Source organism: Aedes aegypti, chromosome 3, assembly GCF_002204515.2.
Source record: "Aedes aegypti strain LVP_AGWG chromosome 3, AaegL5.0 Primary Assembly, whole genome shotgun sequence".
Taxonomy (NCBI): domain Eukaryota; kingdom Metazoa; phylum Arthropoda; class Insecta; order Diptera; family Culicidae; genus Aedes; species Aedes aegypti.
In genome coordinates, this window is record NC_035109.1 from 361,315,245 (window position 1) to 361,340,409 (window position 25,165).

Consider the following 25,165-nt stretch of genomic DNA (forward strand, 5'->3'; position numbering starts at 1 on the left):
AAAGTATAATCCCAAGCCCAGGGTATTTGAAAAGCTTTAGTTTTGAGACAACATGTTTACAAGGAAGTTTTCTTTCTAGCAATCATCAATTCATGAATATTTTTTTGAATTGTTTCTAAAACAATAATTTAATATATTTCATAAGTTTTTTTTGATTTTGCTTACAAAAAAGTACATGTAATCAATTGCTGGTACTTGTTCGCTAACAAAAACGGACCGATGGTCCAATATGATCGAGATGTATCGTAGTGTCTAGCAGTATCTAGGTGTATCGGGGAGTTGATTTAGACTTACCTTTTGTTACGGTGCAGCACTATGACGAAGAGATAACACTTTTGCTAGTTGTAATGATATTCGTCCAATTGGTATGTACCTTAATATCTCGTAGAGAGGGATTGCCGCCGAAAAAATCCCTCACGCGCTTCTCTGGTAGCTCTCCTACTATGCATAGTTTATCGTTTTACGTTTAATTATGGTACAAACTTAGCTTATTAGAAGTTGATTGGCTTGCCGAAGCTGGCTGCCGTATGGGCCTCTCGTAGCGCTTCCGCGCATGTGGGATGGGCGTGACAGACACGGGCAACATCCTCAGCAGACGCTCCGTATTCCATGGCCAGGACAGCCTCGTTGATCAGCTCGCCAGCGGCCTGTGGAGAGATGATTTTGTTAGGAACATTTATTTTAACCTTCCTTGTGCATTGAAGGCAGTTTTGCCCAATCGACACTTTGTAGGGAAAAGAGATTCAAGAATTCCCCAAGAGATCCCTGCAGGAATTTCTCCAGAGATTCTCCCAAAAACTTTTCCAGAGATTTCGGAAATTCCTCCAAGATAATATCTACCCTATCATTCCTACAACGATTTCTTCAGGGTTTCCACTAGGGATTTTTAATTCTCTACAATCCATGATGAGATTTTTCTGAAGCAATTCTTGTAGAGATTTTCATAATGTAACCCACGAGGATTTCTTGGACTAATTCCTGACTAAATTCATGATGTACTCTTTGTAGAAATGTCTAGAGGGAATATTGAAGTAAATATTGGAAGACATCCCCGCAGAAATTTTTTGAATGCCTATAACAAATCTCTGGAGAAATTTTTGGTGAAATCCCTGCAGGAATGTTTTGAAAAATCCTTGGAGTAATTCATGTTGCGATACCGAGAGCAAACTATATACGAATCCGTCCCTGGAGGAATTAATGGTAGCATCTCTGGAGGAATCCTTGAAGAAATCTTCGCAAGGACAGGGCTGGTAGCAGTCAGACAGCAAAATAATAATGACTTTAGTGACCAAAATGATCAAAAAAGTGACCAAATAGTGACCAAAAAGTGGCCTAAAAGTGACTTGAAAACTACAAGTATTTGTCTTGTTTTGCGTTTATTATAGAGGCTTTAAATTATTGAATTAATTTGCCTCTTAAAAAAGATTTAATTATTTACAATAATTCAAACAATTTCGCTCTTCTGAGAAACGCTAATAACTTTCCTTCTGATTTTCTGTCATTCTTCAAAATGTTTTTCTTTGATTTAGCTAATCCTATTTTGTCTCTTAGACTTTTAAACTGATTACAATGGATTAGAATGGGTTCTATGCTGTTCTATTCTTGACACATGCTGCAGACTGGAGGTGATGTTTTATCGAGTTTGTGACCTTTGGTGAGTCGACTGTACGACAACTAGTTAAACATTTTTGCTCTGCAAGAGCTGATCTGTCGATCCATTTTGCAGTAGTAGGCTTAATGACTCTAAGCTAATTTTCAGTTGATTCATTCAGCCATGCTTCATGAAATTATGAATAAACGAGATTTCTGAACCATTCAACTAAATCTTCTATCGGGGTTCCTTCTTTTAGGGGTCGACTGATTCGTCCTCGTTTGGCTGCTTCGTCGGCGGCTTTATTTCCGACAATGTTGACATGTCCTGAAACTCAGACGAAAACTATCTCCTTTCCTCCAAGGTTTTTTTCGATGTGTTAGACTTTATCTAACAAGTAAAGTATTAGTCATTGAAATGACTAGAAATGAAAGTATGGTCTAAGTGAATATTAACCATTCTACATATTAGGCGTAGAGAATGTAGAGAACTGCAGTAATTTCAAATATTTCGTAACGGTTATCTATCCGAGATAAGACTTGATTGTCATAAATGGTCAGAAAGATAACCTTTTTCGAGATTTCATTTATCATTATTTACGAGACGAACATTAGCTTAAAATAAGGTTACTATGTTATATCTCTGATTTCAGTTTAAAAAAATTAAATACATGAACTTTGGTAAACAAACTCGTGATAGAATTCTAAACAAAATTCCTGTACATGATGAACTTACTGGCAAGATTTTGAAGTAGAGATGCAAAATGAATTACTTAAAGCATTTCTTAACAAAGCTGTGGAATAAATCGAGGAAAAAGGTTTGGTTGTAGACAAAATTGTGGTGAAAATTGAGAATAAATTTCAGTAAATTTTGAAAAATTCCGGACAGAATTCAAAGTTCAAAAACAAACAAAAAATAGAAACTCATGCTAAATTTGTGGCAGAATTTCTGTAAAATAAAGAATCCAAATAAACAATAACTCCAGAACACAATTGATTATTAACGAACTCGAGAAAAGAACAAATTAGTTGAATGTCGTATATAAAGAATTAGAATTTCATCAGCATTTCAATAAATCAGTGGCGACTCGTAACCGCACTTTCTACCTGTTCTACGACTTTAAAAATGACTATTTCGGCAAATTTAGATTATAAATCAAAAAGTTAATTATTGAAATCGTCCTTTCTAACAAATCTCTACTCATTACATGCAAATTTGTTGCTGAAATTCAAGAATTTCTAATCGTGGAACAGGTAGATTTGAGGTTAGGGAATCGCCACTGCAATAAATGAATTATTGAAAATAATCACATTAATCAGTGGCGACTCGTAACCTCACGTTTTATCTGATCTACGACCCTGAATTTTGCAAATTTAAATTATAAAGTAAACAGTAAACGATAGAAAGCACATATTTGTTGCTGAAATTCATGAACAGGTGGATTTTGGGTTAGAGAATAGCCACTGACAACACTGTTGATTAATTATTATCGTCTAACAATGTTCTATCATTCATTATGGAATCATGTAGGGGTGATCGGGGCAACATGGGCCGCCTAAGGAAAACATCATGGAATGCATAGAAAAACAGCAAAAAATATGGTTTAAATGCAAGTGACTTGTACTATAAAATGTTATCTTCCATGTTACGTCGATAATTAATGTTAACATCAACTTGCAAATTATTTCAGGAACTTTTTGGAAAACCATGTTTTTCTACATGGTCACCAACCATATGGGGCATTATGAGCCACCTCATTCAATCGAATGATTTTTATTTAAAACAGTATAGAGAAGAGTTAGTGGTGAAGAGTACATTATTGGAAAGGAAATTGTATTAGCTCTGCTTGAAATTATTGATTCTAGCGGCTTATTTTTTAAAGATACCTAATAAATAGTAAACAGACCATGTTATACTAGTACTAAATTGCGATACTTGGTTCAACATATTTTCTAGTAAAGTGTTCCACTTGTTATGGTGCATAAAGATGACTATGCAGTAAAAAAATAATCTGGTTTATTTAGGCAATGTATTTTTATGTTCAAAACATCGCTTGTTTTGCTTAAATCTAGGTGGCTCATTTTGCCCCGCCCCTTCATCTTGAAAATAACATATTGTTTTTCAATAATTTTGTTTACAAACAAATCTAATTTCGCTCACGAACTGTTCATTATGATCAGAAGTTTCAATGGATTGGTAAAATTTACCAGAATTATAAATATAATTGTCTTATAGGCTTAATTAAAAACTGCCAAGATTATAAGCTTTTCATGGCGAAGGACAAATTTGTACATTTGTGTAAATATCTTGAGTGTTCAAACGAATATTCTTACGGTTTTTTATTGTGGTGGCTATTTGAGGCATCCTTTAGCAGATCCTAATGACACTAGACATTAAAACACTGTTTTGAGGTCAAAACCGGGGTGGCTCATATTGCCCTGTATGTTCATATTGCCCCCATGCGGTTAAAAGCTTGGTCACACTAACCGCACGGCCACGTTGGAATTTCTGATGTGATATCTGAAATGATTTCCAGCAAAAATAGTACTTGCTGTTGAAGTCCTGGACGAATTTCTGACAAACTTTTATAATTTATTTTGGTTGTTATTCTTAGCCTCTCTGGCTTATCTTCCGGAGGAGTTTTGATGATGTTTATTTTCAGAAACCTGGTTTTGGATATCTTGTATAGCCATAGATTACTCATATCAGATATTGGTTCTGGTTTTTGCCAAAATTTAATAAAATCTTTCGGACAACAAATTTATCCTAATGTTGCTTTCTAAGTTTTGCCAGAATGTTCTCCAAAGTTTTTCCAACGAAATTTTTCAATTTTTCTATCGGAATTGTCTACGGAATATTCACTTGAATTCTTCCAAAAAGTAAGATGGAAGGGCGGGGATGAACCAGTCTCGGGCTGAACCTCCCCATAATAAGGATTCAATAATAATATAGTTAGCCAGGAGTCTCTACTTTTTTTGAGTCAAGAATCTTGACACTTTGATTTCAAAATCACACTTTTCTTGTCTTTATAATAACAAAAATCTGTTTCTTGTTGTTTTTGTTTGAAAAGCTAACCCAGCCTTAAATTTCATTATCATCCGATCACAAAAAAGTGACTTTGGTGACCATTTTCCTGAAAAAAGTGACTTTAGTGACTTTTTGTTGGAAATAGTGACTTTTTAGTGACCAGGTCGAAAAAAGTGACCAAGTCACTTAAAAGTGACTTGCTACCAGCCCTGCAAGGACTACTTGGGGATATCCTCGCATGGAATTTCTGGAGAAATCTGAGAATATCTGGAATAATTTTAAAGAGATTTCCTCAATATAGCTCTGGATCAAATCCTGGAGAAAGCCTTGGAGGCATCTCCGCAAGAATCCCTGTAGAGATTTTTCGGGAGGAATCATTGTAGAATTCTCTGGAAGAATTTCTCTATGAATCTCTGAAGGAATATCAGGAAAAATCCCTGGAAGAAATGTCAGAATATTCGAAATCGGTTCAAAACTGGATTTTTGAGAGCATTTCAAATTCATGGGCCATTTTTGACCCTTAATGCGTAATGTGTAACTTTTATGTGTAAAAATAAACGTGTTTCAATACGAACCGGTCCAATAATGTGCACGCCAAGCACACGATCCGTCTGCTTATCTGCCAGCACCTTGACGAAGCCATCGGTGTCGTTATTGGTCTTGGCACGAGAGTTGGCCATGAAGGGGAATTTACCGACGTTGTAGGCAACTCCCTCGTTCTTAAGTTCCTCCTCGTTCTTGCCAACCCATGCCACTTCCGGATGCGTGTACACCACACTTGGCACACAGTTGTAATCGATATGGACATGGCCTCCCTGCATACCTTCCACGCACACAATGCCCTCATCTTCAGCCTTATGGGCCAGCATAGGACCATGGATACAGTCTCCGATAGCATAGATGCTCGGTACAATGGTCTGGAAGACGCTATTCACTGGAACACGGCCTCGGTCATCCTTGACAATGCCAACGTTCTCCAGACCAAGACCCTCAGTGTATGGACGACGGCCAACGGACACTAACAAAACATCGAATTCCAGCTCCTGCTTGCTTCCATCCTTGACATTTTCAACGCTAACGGTCACGCCGCTGCCAGATTTTGAGGCAGCGACAACCTTCGTTCCCAGCAAGAACTTGAAGCCTTGCTTTGTAAGGATCTTCTGGAAGGACTTGGAAACTTCCTGATCGATTCCGGCACCCCCGATCGAGGACAAGAATTCAATGGCGGTAACTTCGGCTCCCAGACGACCCCAAACGGAACCCAACTCCAAGCCAATGACACCAGCTCCGATCAGTCCCATACGTTTGGGAACTTGCTTCATCTTCAGGGCGCCAGTCGACGAAACAATGGTTTCCTCATCGATTTCAATGCCCGGGAATGGAGTGACTTCCGAACCGGTGGCAATCATGATGTTCTTGGCGTTGACAACCTCCTCGCTGCCATCGGCCATCTTGGCCACGACGGTGTTCGGTCCGGTAATGGTACCAAACCCATTCAGGTGCGTGACCTTGTTCTTCTTGAACAGCTGGGCGATACCACCGGTCAGCGATTTGACGGCCTTCGTTTTCTGGTCCATCAGAACGTCCAGATCCAGGCGGACATTGTCGACCAGGATACCACGCGAGGCAAGGTCACCCGAGTGGGCCATGTGGTAGTAGTGCGAGTTGTTCAGCAGGGCCTTCGACGGGATGCAGCCCACGTTTAGACAGGTTCCACCGAGGGTGTCGTTCTTCTCGATGCAGACGGTCTGTGGGATAAAAGAAGAAATTGATTATTAGGGTATTTGAACGCAAAATGGTATGGTATGAACTGTGGAAATGCATAGGAATAAGTCTTTAGACCAATAAAGGGTACATCCCCTAGCCCCGGACAGCACCAAATAGCGGATATCTTTGAAAAATTAAGAAATCATGGATGAATCAGTGGGACCTTCCTTAGCCGAGTGGTTAGACTCCGAGGATATAAAGCAATGCCATGCTGGAGGTGTCTGGAATTAATTCCTGGTTGGTCCAGGATCTTTTCGTAATGGAAATTTCAATGACTTCCCTAGGCATAGTGTATCATCGTACCAGCCAGAAAATAGCAATTTTGACAAAGAAAACTCTTAGTTAATACCATCAGTGCACCAGATTCCGCTCATTTAAGGGAAGTTATGTGTCAAAATGTTTATTATAAAATAACTATTGTCTCGATCAAAACTATTTTCAAGTCACAATGTAGCTGCAAGTATAGGTAATCAGAGGCAAAATAAAAAGAATTTGATAAACTTCCATAACAAAATATTTAATTGCAATTGTTACTGCATCTAAGTTTATCCTGATATTTTTTAGGGTCAACCATAGCTACTACTGCAATAAAGAAAACTGGATACTAAAATCGACATTTCTTTGAAATTTTGTTAAATTTTTTGCATGAGCGGTTATTGGAACACACAAAATTATCTAGTGGTCTAATAACCGCCTAATAAAGAATTGTTTTATCAAATGAAAATAATGTCAGACGACTTAATTTGTATATTGCTAATATTGCTAGAATATATCCGTGCGAAAAACGATGATTTTTGACACGAAAAATTCGTGTTTACACTAGTGAGCGGAATTAGGGGCATGAGCGGATACTGGTGCAATGATGGTAACTGTGAAAGTGCTCATTGAACATTAAGCTGAGAAGCAGGATCTGTCTCAATGAGGACAGATTCTATAACATTCCCCCGAAAACTATTCCCCAGAATTCCGTTCCCCAGAACGAACCATTCTCCAAAATCTTATTCCCCAGAATGTACCATTCCCTAGAATAGATCTTTCCCCAGATAGTGCTATTTGCATAATCCTGCCTAGTTTGTGTAGTGGCTACTGTTAGGATCAGGGCAGGCAATCGTCAGATTCGTAGCCATGGTTGAGTAGCGGTGGTTGAGTGACGATGTTTCTTTTAGTTTCGTCGCCAACTTTTTCCATTTGACGGTGACGATTGTCTAGCCGGGTTAGGATAGTTCAGATCAATCTTCAGAATGAAAAATCAGTGGGGGTTGTGAACAAGACACGACCGCATGACGTTAACTACGCCATGTAATTTGCTGCATTTGTATTATAGACAAATGTCATAATTGCAACCTTCCTTTCAATGCTTAATAACTCTTTTTGAAAAAATCGGTGGCCCTGAAAAGGGCCGTTTGTTTGATTAACACTGCAGCACCGAAAGAATCGGTCGATGAAAGAAGAAACAAGAATAATAACTCTTGTTTTCCACCCGAATGTTGCGCGTGAAGGTCATGTCGACACAAGAACCGCTGAGATTGGTTGGCTTAGAGGGATCCGAAGCTAGTTTGAGTTTCAGGTACTTCTCCATGAAATCCACAAACTCGATATTTTCCTGGTTGGTAAGATCGATGTTTAAATTTCCTGTCACGATCATTGGTCTGTTCTTCTTCTGATACTCGAATAAATTCCGAGTCATGAAGAACTTCTTTTGCTTCGTTGTGGTATTTGGCTTAATAAACACGCAAAACAGAATCGATGCTGGCCCATTATAGTTATCTCTACAGCGCAGATATCACCATAATGGTCTGAATGGCCCATTTTGGCGGCTTTGGTCGATTTTCTTCAGCCATCTCGAGCAAATTAGGGAATATTACACAATCAACTCTTTAAAACACATTTGTTGGCTCTGAAAAGGGCCGATTGAATTGTTGAATTTGCGTAACACGGACACATTTTGACGGCGCACTGATTGCGTCCTCCTCGCCCGATGAGATTTGCGGTCTGATGACGATGTGCGCTTCAACAAGCGGCTTTGGTCGATTTTCTTCAGCCGTCTCGTACAAACTTGCCGCCACTTGGTGATCAACAGCTTGCTTCTGGTAGCGAGGAGCTGAGCAGGTTTGAAGGAGCTCTTACCAGCTCGAAAGCGAAAACAGAATGAAACCGAATTCAACGAAGGAGGGATTCTTTATACCCTTAGAATAGCAGATGATGCTCCTCCTTTCAAATTATTCGTTTTCTTATCTGGGAAATAGGCAATATGAAACTGATGACTAGGTAAGGGATGTACAAGATGAGCATTATGCTGTTATTGCATCCCGACGGCACTGCAGCAGCGTCTTCGGAAACATCCTCAAATTGCCGTATTGTCAATTATTCGTAATAAATCAATTATTGTATGATGCTATGAGATGAATTAAGAGATTATAGCAAGTATGTGGTAAACACATTAGGGAATATAACACAAATAACTCTTTAAAACACATTTGTTGGCTCTGAAAAGGGCCGATTGAATTGTTGAATTTGCGTAACACGGAAACATTTTGGCGGCTTTGGTCGATTTTCTTCAGCCATCTCGAACAAATTAAAGAATATTACACAATCAACTCTTTAAAACACATTTGTTGGCTCTGGAAAGGGCCGATTGAATTGTTGAATTTGCGTGACACGGACACATTTTGACGGCACACTGGTAGAAATCCTCCTCGCCCGATGAGGTTTGCGGTGGCGATGACGATGGGCGCTTCAACAAGCGGCTTCAGTCGCGGCGGCGTGTTGTTGTTTCATTCGCGTTCCATTGAAAACTGAGCTGAGAATGCGAAAGGCACTCGAGACTTGCTCGCCGACCATGTTCACAGTCTGACGGCAAAAAGAAGAATGAGCGAAGAAGCAGGAATCGGTCTGCTTTTATAGTGCGAAGCGGAACGCAAAAGAAGCGTGGAAAACTGCTTGCACGTGATTGGTTGCGTAAGAAAGGGGTCGACATTTTCCAAATTTTCAATAGTTTATTGTCGATATTCAATAGTTTTCTCCATTCGAGGAAATTGTTGTATACATTTCCGACCGATTGGTGGGAAAATTTTGAAAATCTATCGATAAATGACTGAGTTATTAGCGTCCAAAATCTTTCATAATTTCGTGACGGTCGCAAAATTTTAGATTTTCAATTGACACCCAGTATATTGCCGTAAGACGTAGTTAACGTCAAAAAAAGCAACGAATAATCTTTGCAGACTCTGCAAAGTGGTGTTGCCCAAGTGACTCTTAATTCAAACACCTTACTTTCGTAAGGGTAAATTCTACCTAGGTAACCTTGTGGACCCAGCTTTGTCACATTCAGTGCGCATGGAATGGCAAACTCGCGTTCCATGCCCCGTGCATGCATGCTCGTTACCAACGCAATCGTTGCTACAGTCATTTCTAATTGAACACCAGCTGCTATCACAATCGATGTTTCTGTTGTTGACCTCAACAGGAAATACGTCTATTGTTTGGTACATTTACCACATGATGAACCATCCCCAACGGATGATTTCAAACGAATTGTACACAGCGTAACAAAAAGCCTTCCGCTGATTGTGGACAGTGATGCCAATGCTCATCTCATCATCTGGGGCAACTCAGATATCAATTTGAGATGCTCCAGTCTGATGGAATACTTAAGTAGTACAGATGTTGGATTACTTAACATAGGCAATCGCCCAACCTACATGGTATCTAAAAGAGAGAGAAGAAGTGTTAGATATAACGCTCTGCTCGCATAGAATCGGTCACGAGTTGACGAATCGGCATGTATCAGATGAGGAATTATTATCTGATCATTGCTACATCTTGTAATTGTAATTGTAATTGCTCGATCCACACCCTGGCAGACATCCGTCCGCCTATCTAGACACGGGCTAGGTGAGGACCTACCAAGCCTCCCCCGTTAACATGTCCTATACCGTTTAGCACACCGGGATCTTCCACAAGCAGGCTCCGGTATTTAAAGCGGTCTCACAAGTTTCAGATACATTAAATAGATATAGTCCCTCTGACACTAAACCGAATAGCGCCCTCCACATCATCACCAGCACTGCCCATCCCGCGCGCCAACAAAATGCCGGAAGTAGCGTGCCGTGTAGCACATCAGATGTTTTACACAGCACACCACCTCCGACACCATGCTCAACGTACAGCAAAGACAGCGCTGATAAAAAGCGGAATGCGTCATTCGATTCAGTACCAGAGGGACTATAAATGTAACGAAGAGGAAATGAAAAAGATAGTAGAGATGGTTTGGCTGTTGGATTGCTGAAACGAGAAGAAATAAATAAAGTTATTACGTTAAAACGTGGTTTTTATAGTTAAATAAATGTATCGATAGTTTCTCATCTGTTTCTTTTCCGTATCGTAGTTGTGTCGATTATATCCAACTCGAGTTTTATCGTCTCCGCTCGGGCAATGAGGACCGCGATGAAATGAAAATATAAAAATATGAGCATTAGTGTTTATCTATTATTTAATGTGGTTCTCATTTGCTTTCCAATACCTAAGTAACATGTGAACTCTGCCTCTATCAGAAAATTCTAAGAAATTATAATTTATCCTCCTACACTTCCCTAACACAAAGTATCTCTATTAAATAAAACATTTACAAGTGCAAAAGCGCAAATAATAACCAAACAAATACCCCAAAATTCTTTCTCATTGTACGACAAACATTTCAAAACAATTACGAAATGCTAAAATTCAACAATAACTACCCTCAACAAAACTTTCATTCAATCACCCTTAAAATACCTACACAGTCATCAGTAGACCCTGCACTATAATAACCTCCTAATATAACGCAGAACTAAAAATGCTCTCTTGCGTTACACAATCTAAACAAGAAGCCATTTTCAAATACTTCCCATAATTTGTGCGCGGCAAAACAGATTCCACTTTCTACATAATGTAACCCAGCATGAACAGCTGCCCAACTCTCCAGATCTGCGCCCTCCAAGTTCCAAGGTGCTGCTGCCTTACGTTGAAAACTTCTTTCCTCAAAGTCTGTCTATCAATTCCGAACTCTATTGCATTCTACCATACCAATCAGACCCTATTCCTGACTAGACACAAAGTCATAACCCCAATGTGATGGATTTACCCAGTAAATCCACAACCTTGTCATAACCCCTTTTACGTTAAGCAATCCTCGAGAGTCATCCATATTGATGCTTGGCAAAAAAAATATAGGTGTCAGTATTCAATCCACAAATTCCAAATTACACCACATTACGTTGGTCCGTTTGGCGTCGCCGGTGGATACCTGTTCTGGCATTCGTTTCTTTCAAATTTTACTTCTGTCCTCCCACTTTATCAATACGAATGTTGACGAATCACGATAATCTGAAGATCGTGACCAGAACGGAGGTTGGATTTATCACTAGGGACCAACCACCACCTTCCAAACCGCAACATGTAATATTCCCACATGAACCAAAAGCTCTTTATCTGAAATCATCAAGTTGACATGTTGTCACGATGAGAGGGGTTCCAATAAATTCGATGTTTCTGACAAACTTGCCTATGCTAATTCACTGCTAGCAGCAGTGAAAAAGTGGCTTAAGAGAACATTTTGGTTAAAATGAAGACTTTAGAAACATTCCGTTAAAAAAAGAGACTTTTTAGAGGCTTGCATTAAAATAGAGAAAAAATAACTAAGAAGAGACCTGCTTCCAGCCCTGTGATTCTGTTATACTTTACCTGGAATTCGCCGGACAGCACTCGTCGGTTGTAAACGTTGGAAGTGTACGGTTCGAATGATTCGTTGTTTCCAAGAATTTGCGCCGTCGAAGCCGTGGGCATCGGAGCCAGGAGCAGGGAATTGCGAACGCCATGCTTGGCGATCTTTTCCTTCAAGGCAGCCCAATCCCACATGTCTGTTGGCTCTTTGTTCCACATATCGTACTGCAGAACTCCCTTGCTCACCGGACATCCCGGATAGGTTTCGTAGGTACCCTCCTTCTCGGCCAATTCACAGCTTGCTTCTAAGGCACCATATATTATCTGATCATTGCTACATCTTCTTTGAAAATTCAAATGTAACTGCGCAGACTTTGCGTTTCAAGAATCTCCGGTCAACAAACTGGGAACTCTATATTGAGTTGATTGTGACCAAATTTCATGGTTATTCTCCGTCCATTTAAAATCCAAGTGATATGGATGATGCCGTTGATACAACAGCATCCTACATTATGGGAGCTTTTGGAGAAAGATTATCCTCTGCGGTCTGTGAAAAGACTACAAGAGGTACCCCATGGTAGATTTCCGATCTGACTAGTCTCAGGAAACAATGTAGAAGGAGTTGGAACAGACGCCGTTCAGCTGGATCAGGGTCGTTCAAGTCGGTTCGCAAGGCTTACAACAAGGTTCTTCGTTCTACTGAACGATCCAACTGAAAAAAAAAACCTTTGTACAAATGTTTCCAGCTTGAGTAAAGTTAGTCGGCTGAACAAAATTCTTGCAAAATCTAAGGATTTAAGTGAACGAAATTCGCTTACCTATTGATGACTTTACTTATAATATTTATTCAATACACACTTCCCCGGATGTGTGGACATAGCATCTATCGATGAACCAAATGTCTTTTCATATAGTTACGAGACTCTGGCTTCAGCTCGCAGTATCGTGATGATGCGAACTCATTCCCCTGAATCGATCCCATATTCAGATGAAGAACAGGTCTCAGATGAGGCAAGACATGTATGGCCGATAGATGCCTTTCAGAAAGCTTGTGAAATCTTCACTCCTTCGAGGGTCAAATGGGCATTAAGTTCTTTTCAGCCTTTCAAATCTGCCCGGAAAGATGACATTTTCCCAGGCTTAGTGCAACAAGGAAAAGAGACGCTTTGTCCGCTCTTAACCAAAATATTCAAAGCAAGTGTTGCGCTTTCATATATCCCAAAAGCGTGGCAAAAGGTTCGAATTGTTTTCATTCCAAAAGCTGGGAGAAAGGATAAAACAACTCCCAAAGCCTTTAGACCTATATTTCCTCTGTTCTTTTAAGGATAATGGAAAAAAAATAATTGATGACTTCATCAAGTCAACAAGTTTAATACAAATTCCGCTTTGTAAATATCAATTTGCGTATCAAACAGGTAAATCTACCATCACGGCGCTGCAGTCGCTGGTAAATAAACGGTCTACAAACATGATTGACGACAATAAATAAATAAATCAAGAAATCTCTTGAAGCCAAAGAAATAGCCGTGGTTGCTTTTCTCGATATTGAAGGAGCATTCGATAATGCATCCTATAGCTCTATGAGATCAGCAGTGGAAGCAAGGGGCTTGGATAAAATTCTTTCAATCAAGGGACGATTGCGACAGAAGTCATCTTCAAGAAATTGAGATACGGTATAAAACGCTACTTTCATCCACCTACGAGAGCTACATTTCTACAGTACAGTCAAGTCTCAAGCAAAACCCGTCTCGATTTTGGGAATTCGTGAAAAATCTTCAATCTAGTAATCGCATTCCTCCGAGCGTAACATATAACGGAATTGAAGCTCACAACACTTCGGAAGCCGCTGATCTATTTGCAGAGTTCTTTGAAAGTGTATTCAGCAAAGTATCGCCTGTGCAGCGTTCGAATATTTTTGCACACTTGCAAGAGCATGATTTTTCATTTCCTGATTTACAATTTTCACCGGATGAAGTCCTAGAAGCTCTACGTGATCTGGATATAAAAAAAGGGCCCGGAACCGATGGTATTCCTCCCCTGGTAATAAGGAATTGCGCTGCTGCATTGTGTATTCCAATAACATGCATTTTCAATTGTTCTCTTCGCGAAAGGACATTTCCGGCTGCATGGAAAATGGCCTACATTGTTCCGGTTTACAAATCCGGGAGCCGTAATCATGTTTCTAATTATCGGGGTATATCCATACTATGCTGTCTTTCGAAAATTCTGGAGAAGTTGATTCACAAAACTCTGAGCAACACACTGACATCGATCATCTCCGAAAGTCAACATGGATTCATGAAAAATCGCTCAACGACAACGAACCTAATGAGCTATGTATCGACGTTGTTTCGGGAAGTGGAAGCAAGGCAACAGGTTGACTCTATTTACGTAGACTTTGCCAAAGCATTCGACACGGTGCCGCATATTGTGGTGATCGAGAAGCTCAAGCGCTTGGGCTTTCCACGATGGCTCACCGAGTGGCTCTACTCATATCTAACGAACCGATACGCCTTTGTGATGGTCAACTCAACGCGTTCTCGTACGTTCAACATTACGTCCGGAGTTCCACAAGGAAGTGTTTTGGGGCCACTTATATTCAACGTCTTCATAAACGACTTGTATTCGTTGCTCTCTTCATGCAATCTGTCGTTCGCGGATGATCTGAAATTCTACCGCACCATATCATCTCCTCAGGACTGCATCGCCCTCCAGGAGGACATCGACATCATGCTCATCTGGTGCGACAACAACGGCATGCGCGTGAATAGCGGGAAACGTAAAATAATTTCGTTTACTCGCTGTAACACCTCTTACCAGCATCGGTACTTCATCGGGGCGGAGGAGCTAGTTCGCGTTAATTCAATTTGCGACCTTGGTGTTACGATAGATTTCAAGGTGAGATTTAACGAGCACATCGGGCTGACTGTCGCCAAAGCATTCTCCGTTCTAGGAATGATTCGAAGGCACACCAACTCTTTCACAGATGTTTACGCCTTAAAAACGCTGTACTGTTCTTTGGTGCGGAGCATCTTAGAATATGCCTCTCCTGTCTGGTGTCCATCTCAGGTTACGCAGATACTTTCAATAGAACGAGTGCAGAAAAAATTCCTGAGGTTTGCGCTGAGTAGGCTACCGTGGAACGATGCAAGGAATTTGCCGAGCTACCATGAACGATGCCAGCTGATAAGATTGGAATCTTTGTCAGCCAGACGTACCAATCAGCAACGTTTGTTCATATTCGACCTGATCAAAGGGGGAATAGATTGCCCTGCACTACTGGAGCTGCTGAGTTTCAATGCTCCTTCTAGAAGATTTCGGAACGCTGTTCTTCTGTACATACCAAATCATCGGACTAACTATGGTTATAACAGCTCCTTGAGTTTTTGCTTGCGAGCATTCAACGATGTTGGAGACAAATTTGATTTTGACGTGACGAAGAACATATTTTTAAACAGAATAAGAAATTGATTTTACTTTTTTTATATACTAAATTCAGTCTGTACGATATATCGAAGACGGTGTAAATAAATAAAAAAAGTGTTATCGAATAGGTTATGACTATGCTCAAGGATCGGACAATTTCTGCTGATCTAGGAGGTGCGCAAATATCTATAAAATCTACTAAGCGATGTCCTCAAGGAGGAATGTTATCGCCCTTACTGTGGTCTCTTGTAGTAGACGAACTCCTTAGAAACCTAAAAGATAAAGGTTTTGAAGTAATTGGATATGCTGATGATGTGGCCATCTTGGTTCGTGGAAAGTTTGATAACACGATTTCCGATCGGTTGCAAACTGCGTTGAACATTACTCTCGAATGGTGTAGGAAAGAGGGGTTAAGGACATATAGGAAGGAATCCCAGTCATGGCTGGAAAAATGGCTTCCTCACACATACAAACACATTTGACGGTGGTTCACATTTATTTCTCAATTTTTTTCACTAACCTTTATTTAATCAATCCCAAATTGCTAAAAGAACATCAGAATACTTTTAGCTTTCAATTTTCATAGTTTGGTAACTAGTTACTAGTCAAACTTTCACAATTCGTGCTAATTTTCATCGCGAGCGGTGCAAGTTGCTACTTTTGTTTACACTTATTCACCCGCAAACGGAGAACACTTTTCGTTCAATTGTATCACTTTCACTACACGTAGTTCTTAAGGAATCAACTTAAAACTTTGCAGAACCGTGCTTAAACAATCACCCGATCACAATTTTTCGCTTTTTTCATTTTTCTAATTTTGGGTCGGCTGATTGCTTGCAGTGCTGTCAGAAATGTTGATGTTTAATAACGAAATCAAGCAATATTATTTAGTCGAAGTGAAAAATACTCGAACTGATGCAGTGATAACTGGCAACGATGTCTTATTAATTATAACTTCACTATTACCAACAGTTACGAGAATATTTCTTGAGTACCACTACTTTCACTCAGAAATTCACGGATTCAACGGAGTTTCACCTTAAGGTACGTAAACCCTTCAAAAACTATTATCGTGCCTTTTACCAAAAGGAAAAGAGTAAAGCTTACACAACCTTCTTTGAATGGATTTCAAATTCAATTTTCGGAAGAAGTTAAACACCTTGGATTACTTTGGATAAGAAATTGAACTGAAACTCTCATCTGAGCAAGGTCATACGTAAAGATAATGTAAATAGTAAAAAGTAAAGATATGGGTCTGCAATAAACTGCCGTTATACGCATAATTGTCCCATGTTACTTTTTGTGCATTTTGACTTTTTGTCATTAAACAGTTTATTTTTACGTATAGTTTTAGAAAACACACACCAAAAATTTACTTTGTTCGGAAACTCAATGAAAAGCAAGCCAAGTCAATTTGTCCCATTGTTGAATTTCTACGCATAACTGTCCCACTACTGTATTTCTACGCATAACTGTCACACTATACAATTCGCTGCGCTGATCTCGACCAAAATAGTCAGTAGGCAGTTTTGAATTAGCTGGTGTTTGGGAAAATCGTTTTGAACACCTTCTTACGTTGGCTTTACATCCCATGTGGAACACTACCTGTTTTATTTTTTATTTTCGAGTCCATGGCTTGCGACAAATCAACTTCATGATTTAGCGAACCAAGTCTAAATAAAAATATTTCGAATGTTTTTGGATGACTTGGCCACATGCTGGGTTGTTCCGAATACCGGTTCATTGGTGGAAGTGGCCATATTTTATTGGCGAATCTGAAACCTGGCTTGCGACATATCAATTTTCATGAATTTGCAAATCATGTCTAAAGGTGGTTCAAATGTACTTGAATAACTTGACCACATGTCGGATTGTTCCGAATTCCCGGTTCCCTGGGGGAAATGACCTCTAAACCATCGGTTCTGAAACCTAGCTGGCAACATCAAACTACATAAATTCCCAAATCAAGGCTAAATAAGGGTAATTCAAAGGTTCTTGGATAACTTGATAACATGCCAGGTTGTCTAGGGTACCCTGTTCTCCAGAAGAGGTGGTTATTATATTGGCGATTCTGAGACCTATCTTGCGACCAACTTGATGAAGTCAAGAAGAAGTCAAAGTCATGTCAAAAGAAGAATAGTTCAAGAGGTTTTGGGTGACCTGGCCACATACTGGGTTATTCTGGGTAATTGGTTCTTCGATGCAAGTGGCAAATATGTTGATGATTCTGAAGCTTTATTTGCGATGTATCAAAAATCATGATTTTGCAAACCAAGTCCAAAGAAATGTCAAATCGTGTGAAGATTTGTGTCGTGAATTTTGAGTTAAATATTTACTCCGCAAAATAACCTTGAATTCGCAGATGAGTTTCTGTCAAGCCTGCAGCTGGAAGAGTCGATATATTAATTTATAACATCTTATAAACTCTCTAACTTACTCATCCACTCTTTCTTTCACTAACTCATACATTGTCTCATTATCACACATACAGAAAACTATGCTTTCCATCCCAAACTATAAAATCGTATTTCTTCACTTCCCCACACGTGGCTCCGTTTGGCACATGTCACTTGAGCCGTCATTAGGTGCCTTAAGATAGTCTTGAGGATATACGTCCGCTACACTCGGTACAATCTATACCGTAAGAACGGTCATCTACAGCATTACGCCTAGCACATAATTGGTCACTAATATCAGTGGGACTGTTATGCGTAGAAATTCACCAAAAACCCCGTATTTCTAGGCATAACAGTCCCACTTTGAATTTCGTAGCTAAATTTACTTTATTCCCATAATAAAAACTCTTGACTCTAATGAACACGCTATTCTTTATACTGTTGTAAAGATTTTAATTTAATTCACCACACACCTGGTCAATACGAGGCCTAAATGTGTTAAAATCTTTAAACGCGTTTTTCTCGATTGCATATTTTGGAACATGGGACGATTATGCGTAGAACGGCAGTAAAGCCCTAGGAAAAACTTGGGGACTGCGTCCTAATATGGTAAACTGGATTTATTCAGCAATAGTCCGACCAAAAATTACTTATGCTTTACTGGTATGGTGGCCCAAGACAAAAGAGGTAACCACTCAGAAGAAGCTGGCTAAGTTGCAAAGACTTGCTTGTATATCAATGACAATCTAATTCTAATTCAATTTGAATTCAGATATGGAAACAATAGAAGATTGGATGACAACGAAGACCAACTATGATGTTCCCTTTAAAGTGTTTAAACCAAGCCACTATATTTGGGATTCCGGGTGGGCCAAGTTTTCGTCCAGGTTCTATTGTATTTTATACCGACGGGTCAAAGATGGGCGACAATACCGGAGCTGGAGTTTTCGGTCCTGGTATCAGCAAGGTAATCGCTATGGGGCGCAGTCCCACTGTGTTCCAAATTGAAATACAAGCCATCATTGACTGTACAAATGTCTGTCTCAAAGAAACTATAGGTTTACAAAAATCTGTATTTTCTCTAACAGTCAAGCAGCTTTGAATGCTCTAAAGGCATTCATATGTAGGTCAAAGTTAATGTGGGAATGCATACTTTCTCTGAAGCAATTGTCCAGTAGGAACGAAGTTACATTGTACTGGATGCCCGGCCATCATTGTGGAATTCAGGGGAATGAAATCGCCGACAATCTAGCAAGACATCTAGCAAGCATCTTCGAGCTTTGTTGGCCCTGAACCGTTCTGTGGTGTTCCTGAGTGCACTCTCAGGATGAAACTGAAAAATTGGGAAATGTCCATGGTAGAATCCAATTGGAACGCCACGGATACATCCAAGCAAGCGAAAAGATTCATAAAACCCAATCTAGCAAAAGCCCGGGCTATACTGAATCTTAATAAAGGAAATCTTAGGGTAATAACTGGCCTGATGACCGGTCACTGCCCAAGTAGATATCATCTTAAAAGATAGGAAAAATCCAATCCTCTGAATGTCGTTTTTGTCAAGCTGAAAACGAAACTGCTGAACATTCACTCTGAAACTGCGGAGCATTGCTTAATCAAAGAATGTTAACATTTGGAAAAGGGTTATTAGAGCCCTTGGAGTTGGTAGTCCTAATAGGGTGATAGACTTTATAAAACGAGTTGTGCCCAGTTGGGACAGTGTGACACATCAACCAATGTCTACCACATCTCAATTATGAAAGGATATTTGATGAGCACCAAATAAAATATGGGTCATACTACAATATTCCTAAATAATGGAAGCAGTGGTTAAAAGACTCTACAGATGAGGAAAAAAATCGTAACTACTGAATGGATTCAATGGGCACTTAATAGTTTTGCTCCTTTCAAATCTCCTGGAGCAGATGGGATTTATCCTGTGCTGCTCCAGAAGGGATTTGAGTTTATGAAACATGTTTTGGAAAAGCTACTTGTAAGCAGTTTTGCGACCGGGTATATCCTGGCGTGATATTACTGTGAAGTTTATCCCGAAAGGAGGACGTGCAGCGTATGAAGAAGCCAAGGGTTTTAGGCCAATCAGTCTAACCTCTTTTCTTGTGAAATGTCTGTAACGCATTATCGTGATGTTTATTTGGCTAACATGCCTCTTCAAGTGAATCAACATGCTTACCAATCTGAAAAGTCCATAGTGACTCTTTTACACAAAGTTGTATACGATATCGAGAAAACATTCGCTCAGAAGCAATCCTGCTTGGGTGTTTTCTTGGATATTGGAGGTGCCTTTGATAACGTGTATTTCGATGGCATATTGGAAGCTGCACGAAATCATGGGCTGCCTACACTGATTACCAATTTGATTCATCAAATGCTCAAAAACCGACATCTCTTCTCGACACTGCGTCAAGCAGCGATTCGAAAATTGAGTGTTTGCGGATGCCCGCAAGAGGGATTCTTATCACCATTTGATTTTCAACGCGAACTGTTGTCAGATTCTTCAGACTTGTGCAGTTGAAAATTCAAAGTTTGGCTTCGTTTTATAATCACCTTAAGGGAAAGACGAAACCGCGATGGAATTCTACCTATACGTCTTTTTGGCACTGAGATTAATGTAACTGATCATGTAAAGTATGTCAGAGTCTTGGATACCTCACATTGATTTCAGAGTCAAAAAACTTACATAGTCTTCGGTCAATGCCGGCGAACCTTTGGTAAAACTTGGGGTCTCAAACCCAAGTATATCAAATGGATTTACACTACAGTTGTTCGACCAATATTGGCATATGTATGTCTTGTGTGGTGTCAAAAGGGCGAAGTGAGAATGATCCCATAAAAAGTGGGTCATCTTCAAAGGATGCGCCTGATGGCGATGTCTGGTGCATTCTCTACGACTCCCACGGCAGCGCTCAAGGCTCTTTTCGACGTTGTGCCACTACACATAGAGTATTGGACAAAACATTTGCAACTTTTTCGATTTTCCATACAAAATGACCAACTTTGGTAAGCTAGATCTCAGTTATTTATGGACCGATTCGAATGAAAGTTTCACAGAACATCAGATGTAACTTGAATTTTAACATATATTTTTGAATAATTTTTCCAATCAAGAGTTTATAAGTTCTCTCAAAATCTGATAGCCCTACACAAAAACTGTCTTCAGCAAACTTGTTCATCTTGTTAAAATCTACAACTTTGCAGAAGATACCATGAAGCTATTTCTTCAACGTGTTTAGTTATGTCATATATAAAAAATCGTCCAAAAATTCACTTTAGTCAAACCGTTACTGCTCTTAAACTTGTGATTGAAAAAATCACCCAAAAATATATGTTAAAATTCAAGTAATGTTTGATCTTCTACCAAAATTTCATTCAAATCGGTCCATAAATAACCGAGATATAGCTTACCAAAGTTGGTCATTTTGTATGGAAAATCGAAAAAGTTGCAAATGTTTTGTCCAATACTGTACATCTTAAACAAGAAGCGCTTTCTTGCTCTTACCGTTTATGGGTACTAGATCTACTGGAGAAAAATCCGGTGAACTACAAACACTTCGTTGTTTCCACTTATGAGAAAAAGGGACAAAATTGTCCTTGCTCCAAGTGATCTCACAATTCAATACAGTACCAGATTAACGGCCTAACTGACAATTGTAAACAAACTGAGTTTTATTCACCTAACAGTTTGTTTGATAAATTGCAATCATATAATGCACCTCTGTCCCCTAAAAATAACGTTTTTCACGAAATAAGTAAGAAAACCATAAAGGCGCATTTGATCTTCTCTTTCGATTCGAACTCTGATGTCAATTTCGCCCATCTTCCCCCTCTGCGGTAACCGGGCGCATTTGAGCTTGAGTGTGGCAGCAGGGCGCATTTCAAACTGAGTGTGCAGAAGGGCGTTAGTGATAAAGGTTCGTGCGAAAGAGCGTAGCAGAACGGCGAAGCTGATGATAGTCAAACCAGAAGGACGAGGTCAAAAGGCGCAATCGCTGTTGTCAAACTGAAGATGACGAAAAACCGAGGGGCGCAACAGCTCTAAATTTTGTTGAATGGCGCATGATGGATTTTTATTTATTTTAACATGTTATTCATAATATTTAAATAAGTTAAATGTTTTGCTACAAAAATAATATTGTAATGGATCCTACAAAAATGCATCATGCGATTAAATCGATCGGAAACATAAAATAGAATTAAAATTAAACCCGCAAACTTCAAACCGTTTTTACTGAGAATGTATTAGTCTTCACATTCGCCCTAATTCTGACTCTGCATTGAATTGCTTGTCGCTTTCCTTACAGAACATTTACCACACAATCCCCTTCACGGGAAGTGTGGACGTCTGGCTATTTGGAAAGAAGTATATCAAACAATATAGTATGTTACACTGATGGCTCCCTTATTGAAGGTAGAGCTAGTGCTGGTGTATATTCTCGTGAGCTAAGGCTGAATCAGTTTTACTCACTTGGTAGAAACTGCACCGTTTTTCAGGCGGAAATATTTGCTCTTATGTGTGGAGTGCACTCAACACTTCAACAGCGCATAATGGGTAAAGTCATATACTTCTGTTTAGATAATCAGGCTGCTATAAAAGTTCTTGCTTCGGCCAACTCAAGGTCAAAGCTTGTTATCGCATGTCGAACTCAAATTGAGGGACTGAATTCAGTCAATTCTATTAGCCTTTTGTGGGTACCTGGTCATTCTTCCATCGCTGGAAATGAATTGGCTGATGAGCTAGCTCGCGATGGAGCATCGCATGACTTCATTGACTCTGAGCCAGCTAGTCCAATTTCGAAGTACTGGGTGAAGCTTCAGATAAATGCTTGGGCGGCAACTCAACACAAGCATTATTGGAATAGAGTCGTGTCGTCAAACAAAATTGTACATTACTGAGCCATCTCCAAGGGTGGCAAAGTATTTGACGAATCTGTCAAAGCAGAATTGCAGTCTCTTGGTCAGAGCGTTGACAGGCCACTATCACATAGCAAATATTCTGCGTGCTTACTCATTTGTGTGTGATAGTTGTGATTCAGAACTCATTGTGATATGGAGCTACATGCTCTCATGTCAGTTGTGCGTTTTTCCTTCTTCAAGGGGCCCCACCCCTATTTCCTCTCATCTTTCCCTTCCCTTTCCTTGCCAATCGGGTAGATGACGAGAGGCTCAAATATGGCGATGGCACAAATTTGGAGACGGCCTTCTGATACCTGATACCATTTTATGGTTGAGTCCCCAAGATTTCTGACAAAGTGAATTTTTGGGACACCCTAATACCTGGCCTAATACATATACAACTTAGGTACATGCAAGAGTTATTGAAATCTTTCCATATATCTCAGAGTCACTAATCCCCAAAGTTGAGGAATGTTAAAATAATATGGAACGGAAAAGATAAACCTACCTACCACCAGTTAAAATCCACAATAAAGCTACTCAAGTAGCATTTTCTTAACCGTTCAGAATATAGTGCTTGCACGGTATATTTTATATTATTTTTATCTTTATTAGAGAGATGTTCAACCCACGGCTCGTGTGTAAATTTTATGAATAATGGCAAATGTTCGAATGATAAGGATTCTCCAAATCCGACAATTAATCTCAAATGCCTAAATTCTTAAATTTGACTGTGACCTCTGCAGAACAGCAATCGGCAAATCGAAATGGAAGACTTCCACTTTCTCTAATCTCTTGAATAAATAGGAATGCTCGAATCAATAACGATAGGAAGACTACCCTGCAACATTGTTACTGATAAGAAACTCATCCACTGATCAAAAGCAAAAAACACTCATGAGAGCAGCTGTTTGCGCATAGCATGACTTTGTCTTTGCCTCTAAGTGCTTTCGTGTGATGAATGACGTAAACAAGACTGTTGTATTACTTCTTTTCGCCATAATCGTATAGTTCGCCCTAAAATCCGTCCACTTTTCCGAAACTCCGGAATCCACTCACCTTCATTCCGAGCTGGGCAGCCTTGATGGAGGCCACATATCCTCCGGGGCCGGAACCGATCACCACCAGGTCGGCGTCGTGTGTCGTCGAATAGAACCGTCCGTAAAGCGCTCCGAGAATGGCCCCATGATTGCGCAAACCAGCGGCGGAATTGCCCTACAAATTGACACGGGAGAAGACACATAACATTATTACCTTCGTTTGACTGGCCGCAATTTGTTACAAAACGTATCGGTAATCCCTCGCACTCGCACATTCAATCTTTCCACCTATTTCTGTATCTTGTCTTCTTGTTGCATAATCGATTTTGCTCCCACATCTGAAATCGAAATCGGAAAGACGGGACATCACGAAACTAACCTTGGCGGCCAGGTTCACCAAATGCCGAATGTTACACTGCATTTTTAAACTACTGGTGGCAGAAATGCGGCAGCAGCAAAAGTACGCTCCGATCCGGGAAACAATGCACTGTAGGGGGACAAAAACCGGAAGAATCGGGCAGCAATCGTCGTCGTCAGAGGAAAGAAGGAATGATTTCACTCTTCAGCACTTCCAGAAGCACACACACTCGCCAGATGCGTTTCGTTCGGGTCGATTTTTCGCTTCTTTTTGGACCACGTTTTGACGTTTTGGTGTTTGCCACGAATGACGGATGAAAGAAGAATGAGAGAAACACAACTAGCGGGGGTAGGAATGTTGAAACGGTAACGGTGAAACCTCGCATAACAATACAAAAAGGCTAAACAACAGATCGTTAAAATTTTGAGACCTCCGAACGAATAAAGTACAGAACGCCAACGGATCCGCCCAGCTTTAAACTGCACCCCGTTACGTGCGTTCCGTTCAACCGCCGGATACAGTGCACCCCACTGATCGGGGTGTACATGTTGTCCTTGATTCGTTGGGAATGCACTGGCAATATGAGAGGGGAGTTATAACTCTATAGTGTTATTCAAGTTTCTCTCCTGTACACGATTAAAAAAATATATACTAAAAAGCCTAAAAGCGATACTAAAAGCATATTTGGTCTATTCACCCCAAGGACTGCATATCTGCGATTTATACTAACTGAAGGATAAAAGGGATTTATTCACCGAAATGCATATTATATTACGTTTTCTATACTGCCGCCATTTTCATTTTATTTTGAAAATCAGTAAAAAACAAAACAAAACAATTCAAGACCAACAATTGAAAAGGCCTCAAGTCCAAAATGTAAACAAATCGGGTTTCTGCTGATTTAAGTGTATAAGAGCCTATTCTTACTGTATCATACAATAGTCATGCAAAA

At 39.9% G+C, this 25,165-nt stretch overlaps 1 protein-coding gene across 1 annotated transcript; it reads right to left on the reverse strand.

Annotated features, from left to right (window-relative positions):
• Positions 1-99: 99 nt before the first annotated feature.
• Positions 100-24,489, reverse strand: LOC5568521 (dihydrolipoyl dehydrogenase, mitochondrial). Its single transcript, XM_001652293.2, has 4 exons — positions 24,235-24,489; positions 23,875-24,030; positions 5,194-6,366; positions 100-647 (listed from the first exon to the last, which is right to left on the reverse strand). The coding sequence occupies exons 1-4, from the start codon at positions 24,274-24,276 to the stop codon at positions 492-494; spliced, it is 1,527 nt and encodes a 508-aa protein (XP_001652343.2). The 5' UTR covers positions 24,277-24,489; the 3' UTR covers positions 100-491.
• Between the last annotated feature and the right edge of the window lie 676 nt (positions 24,490-25,165).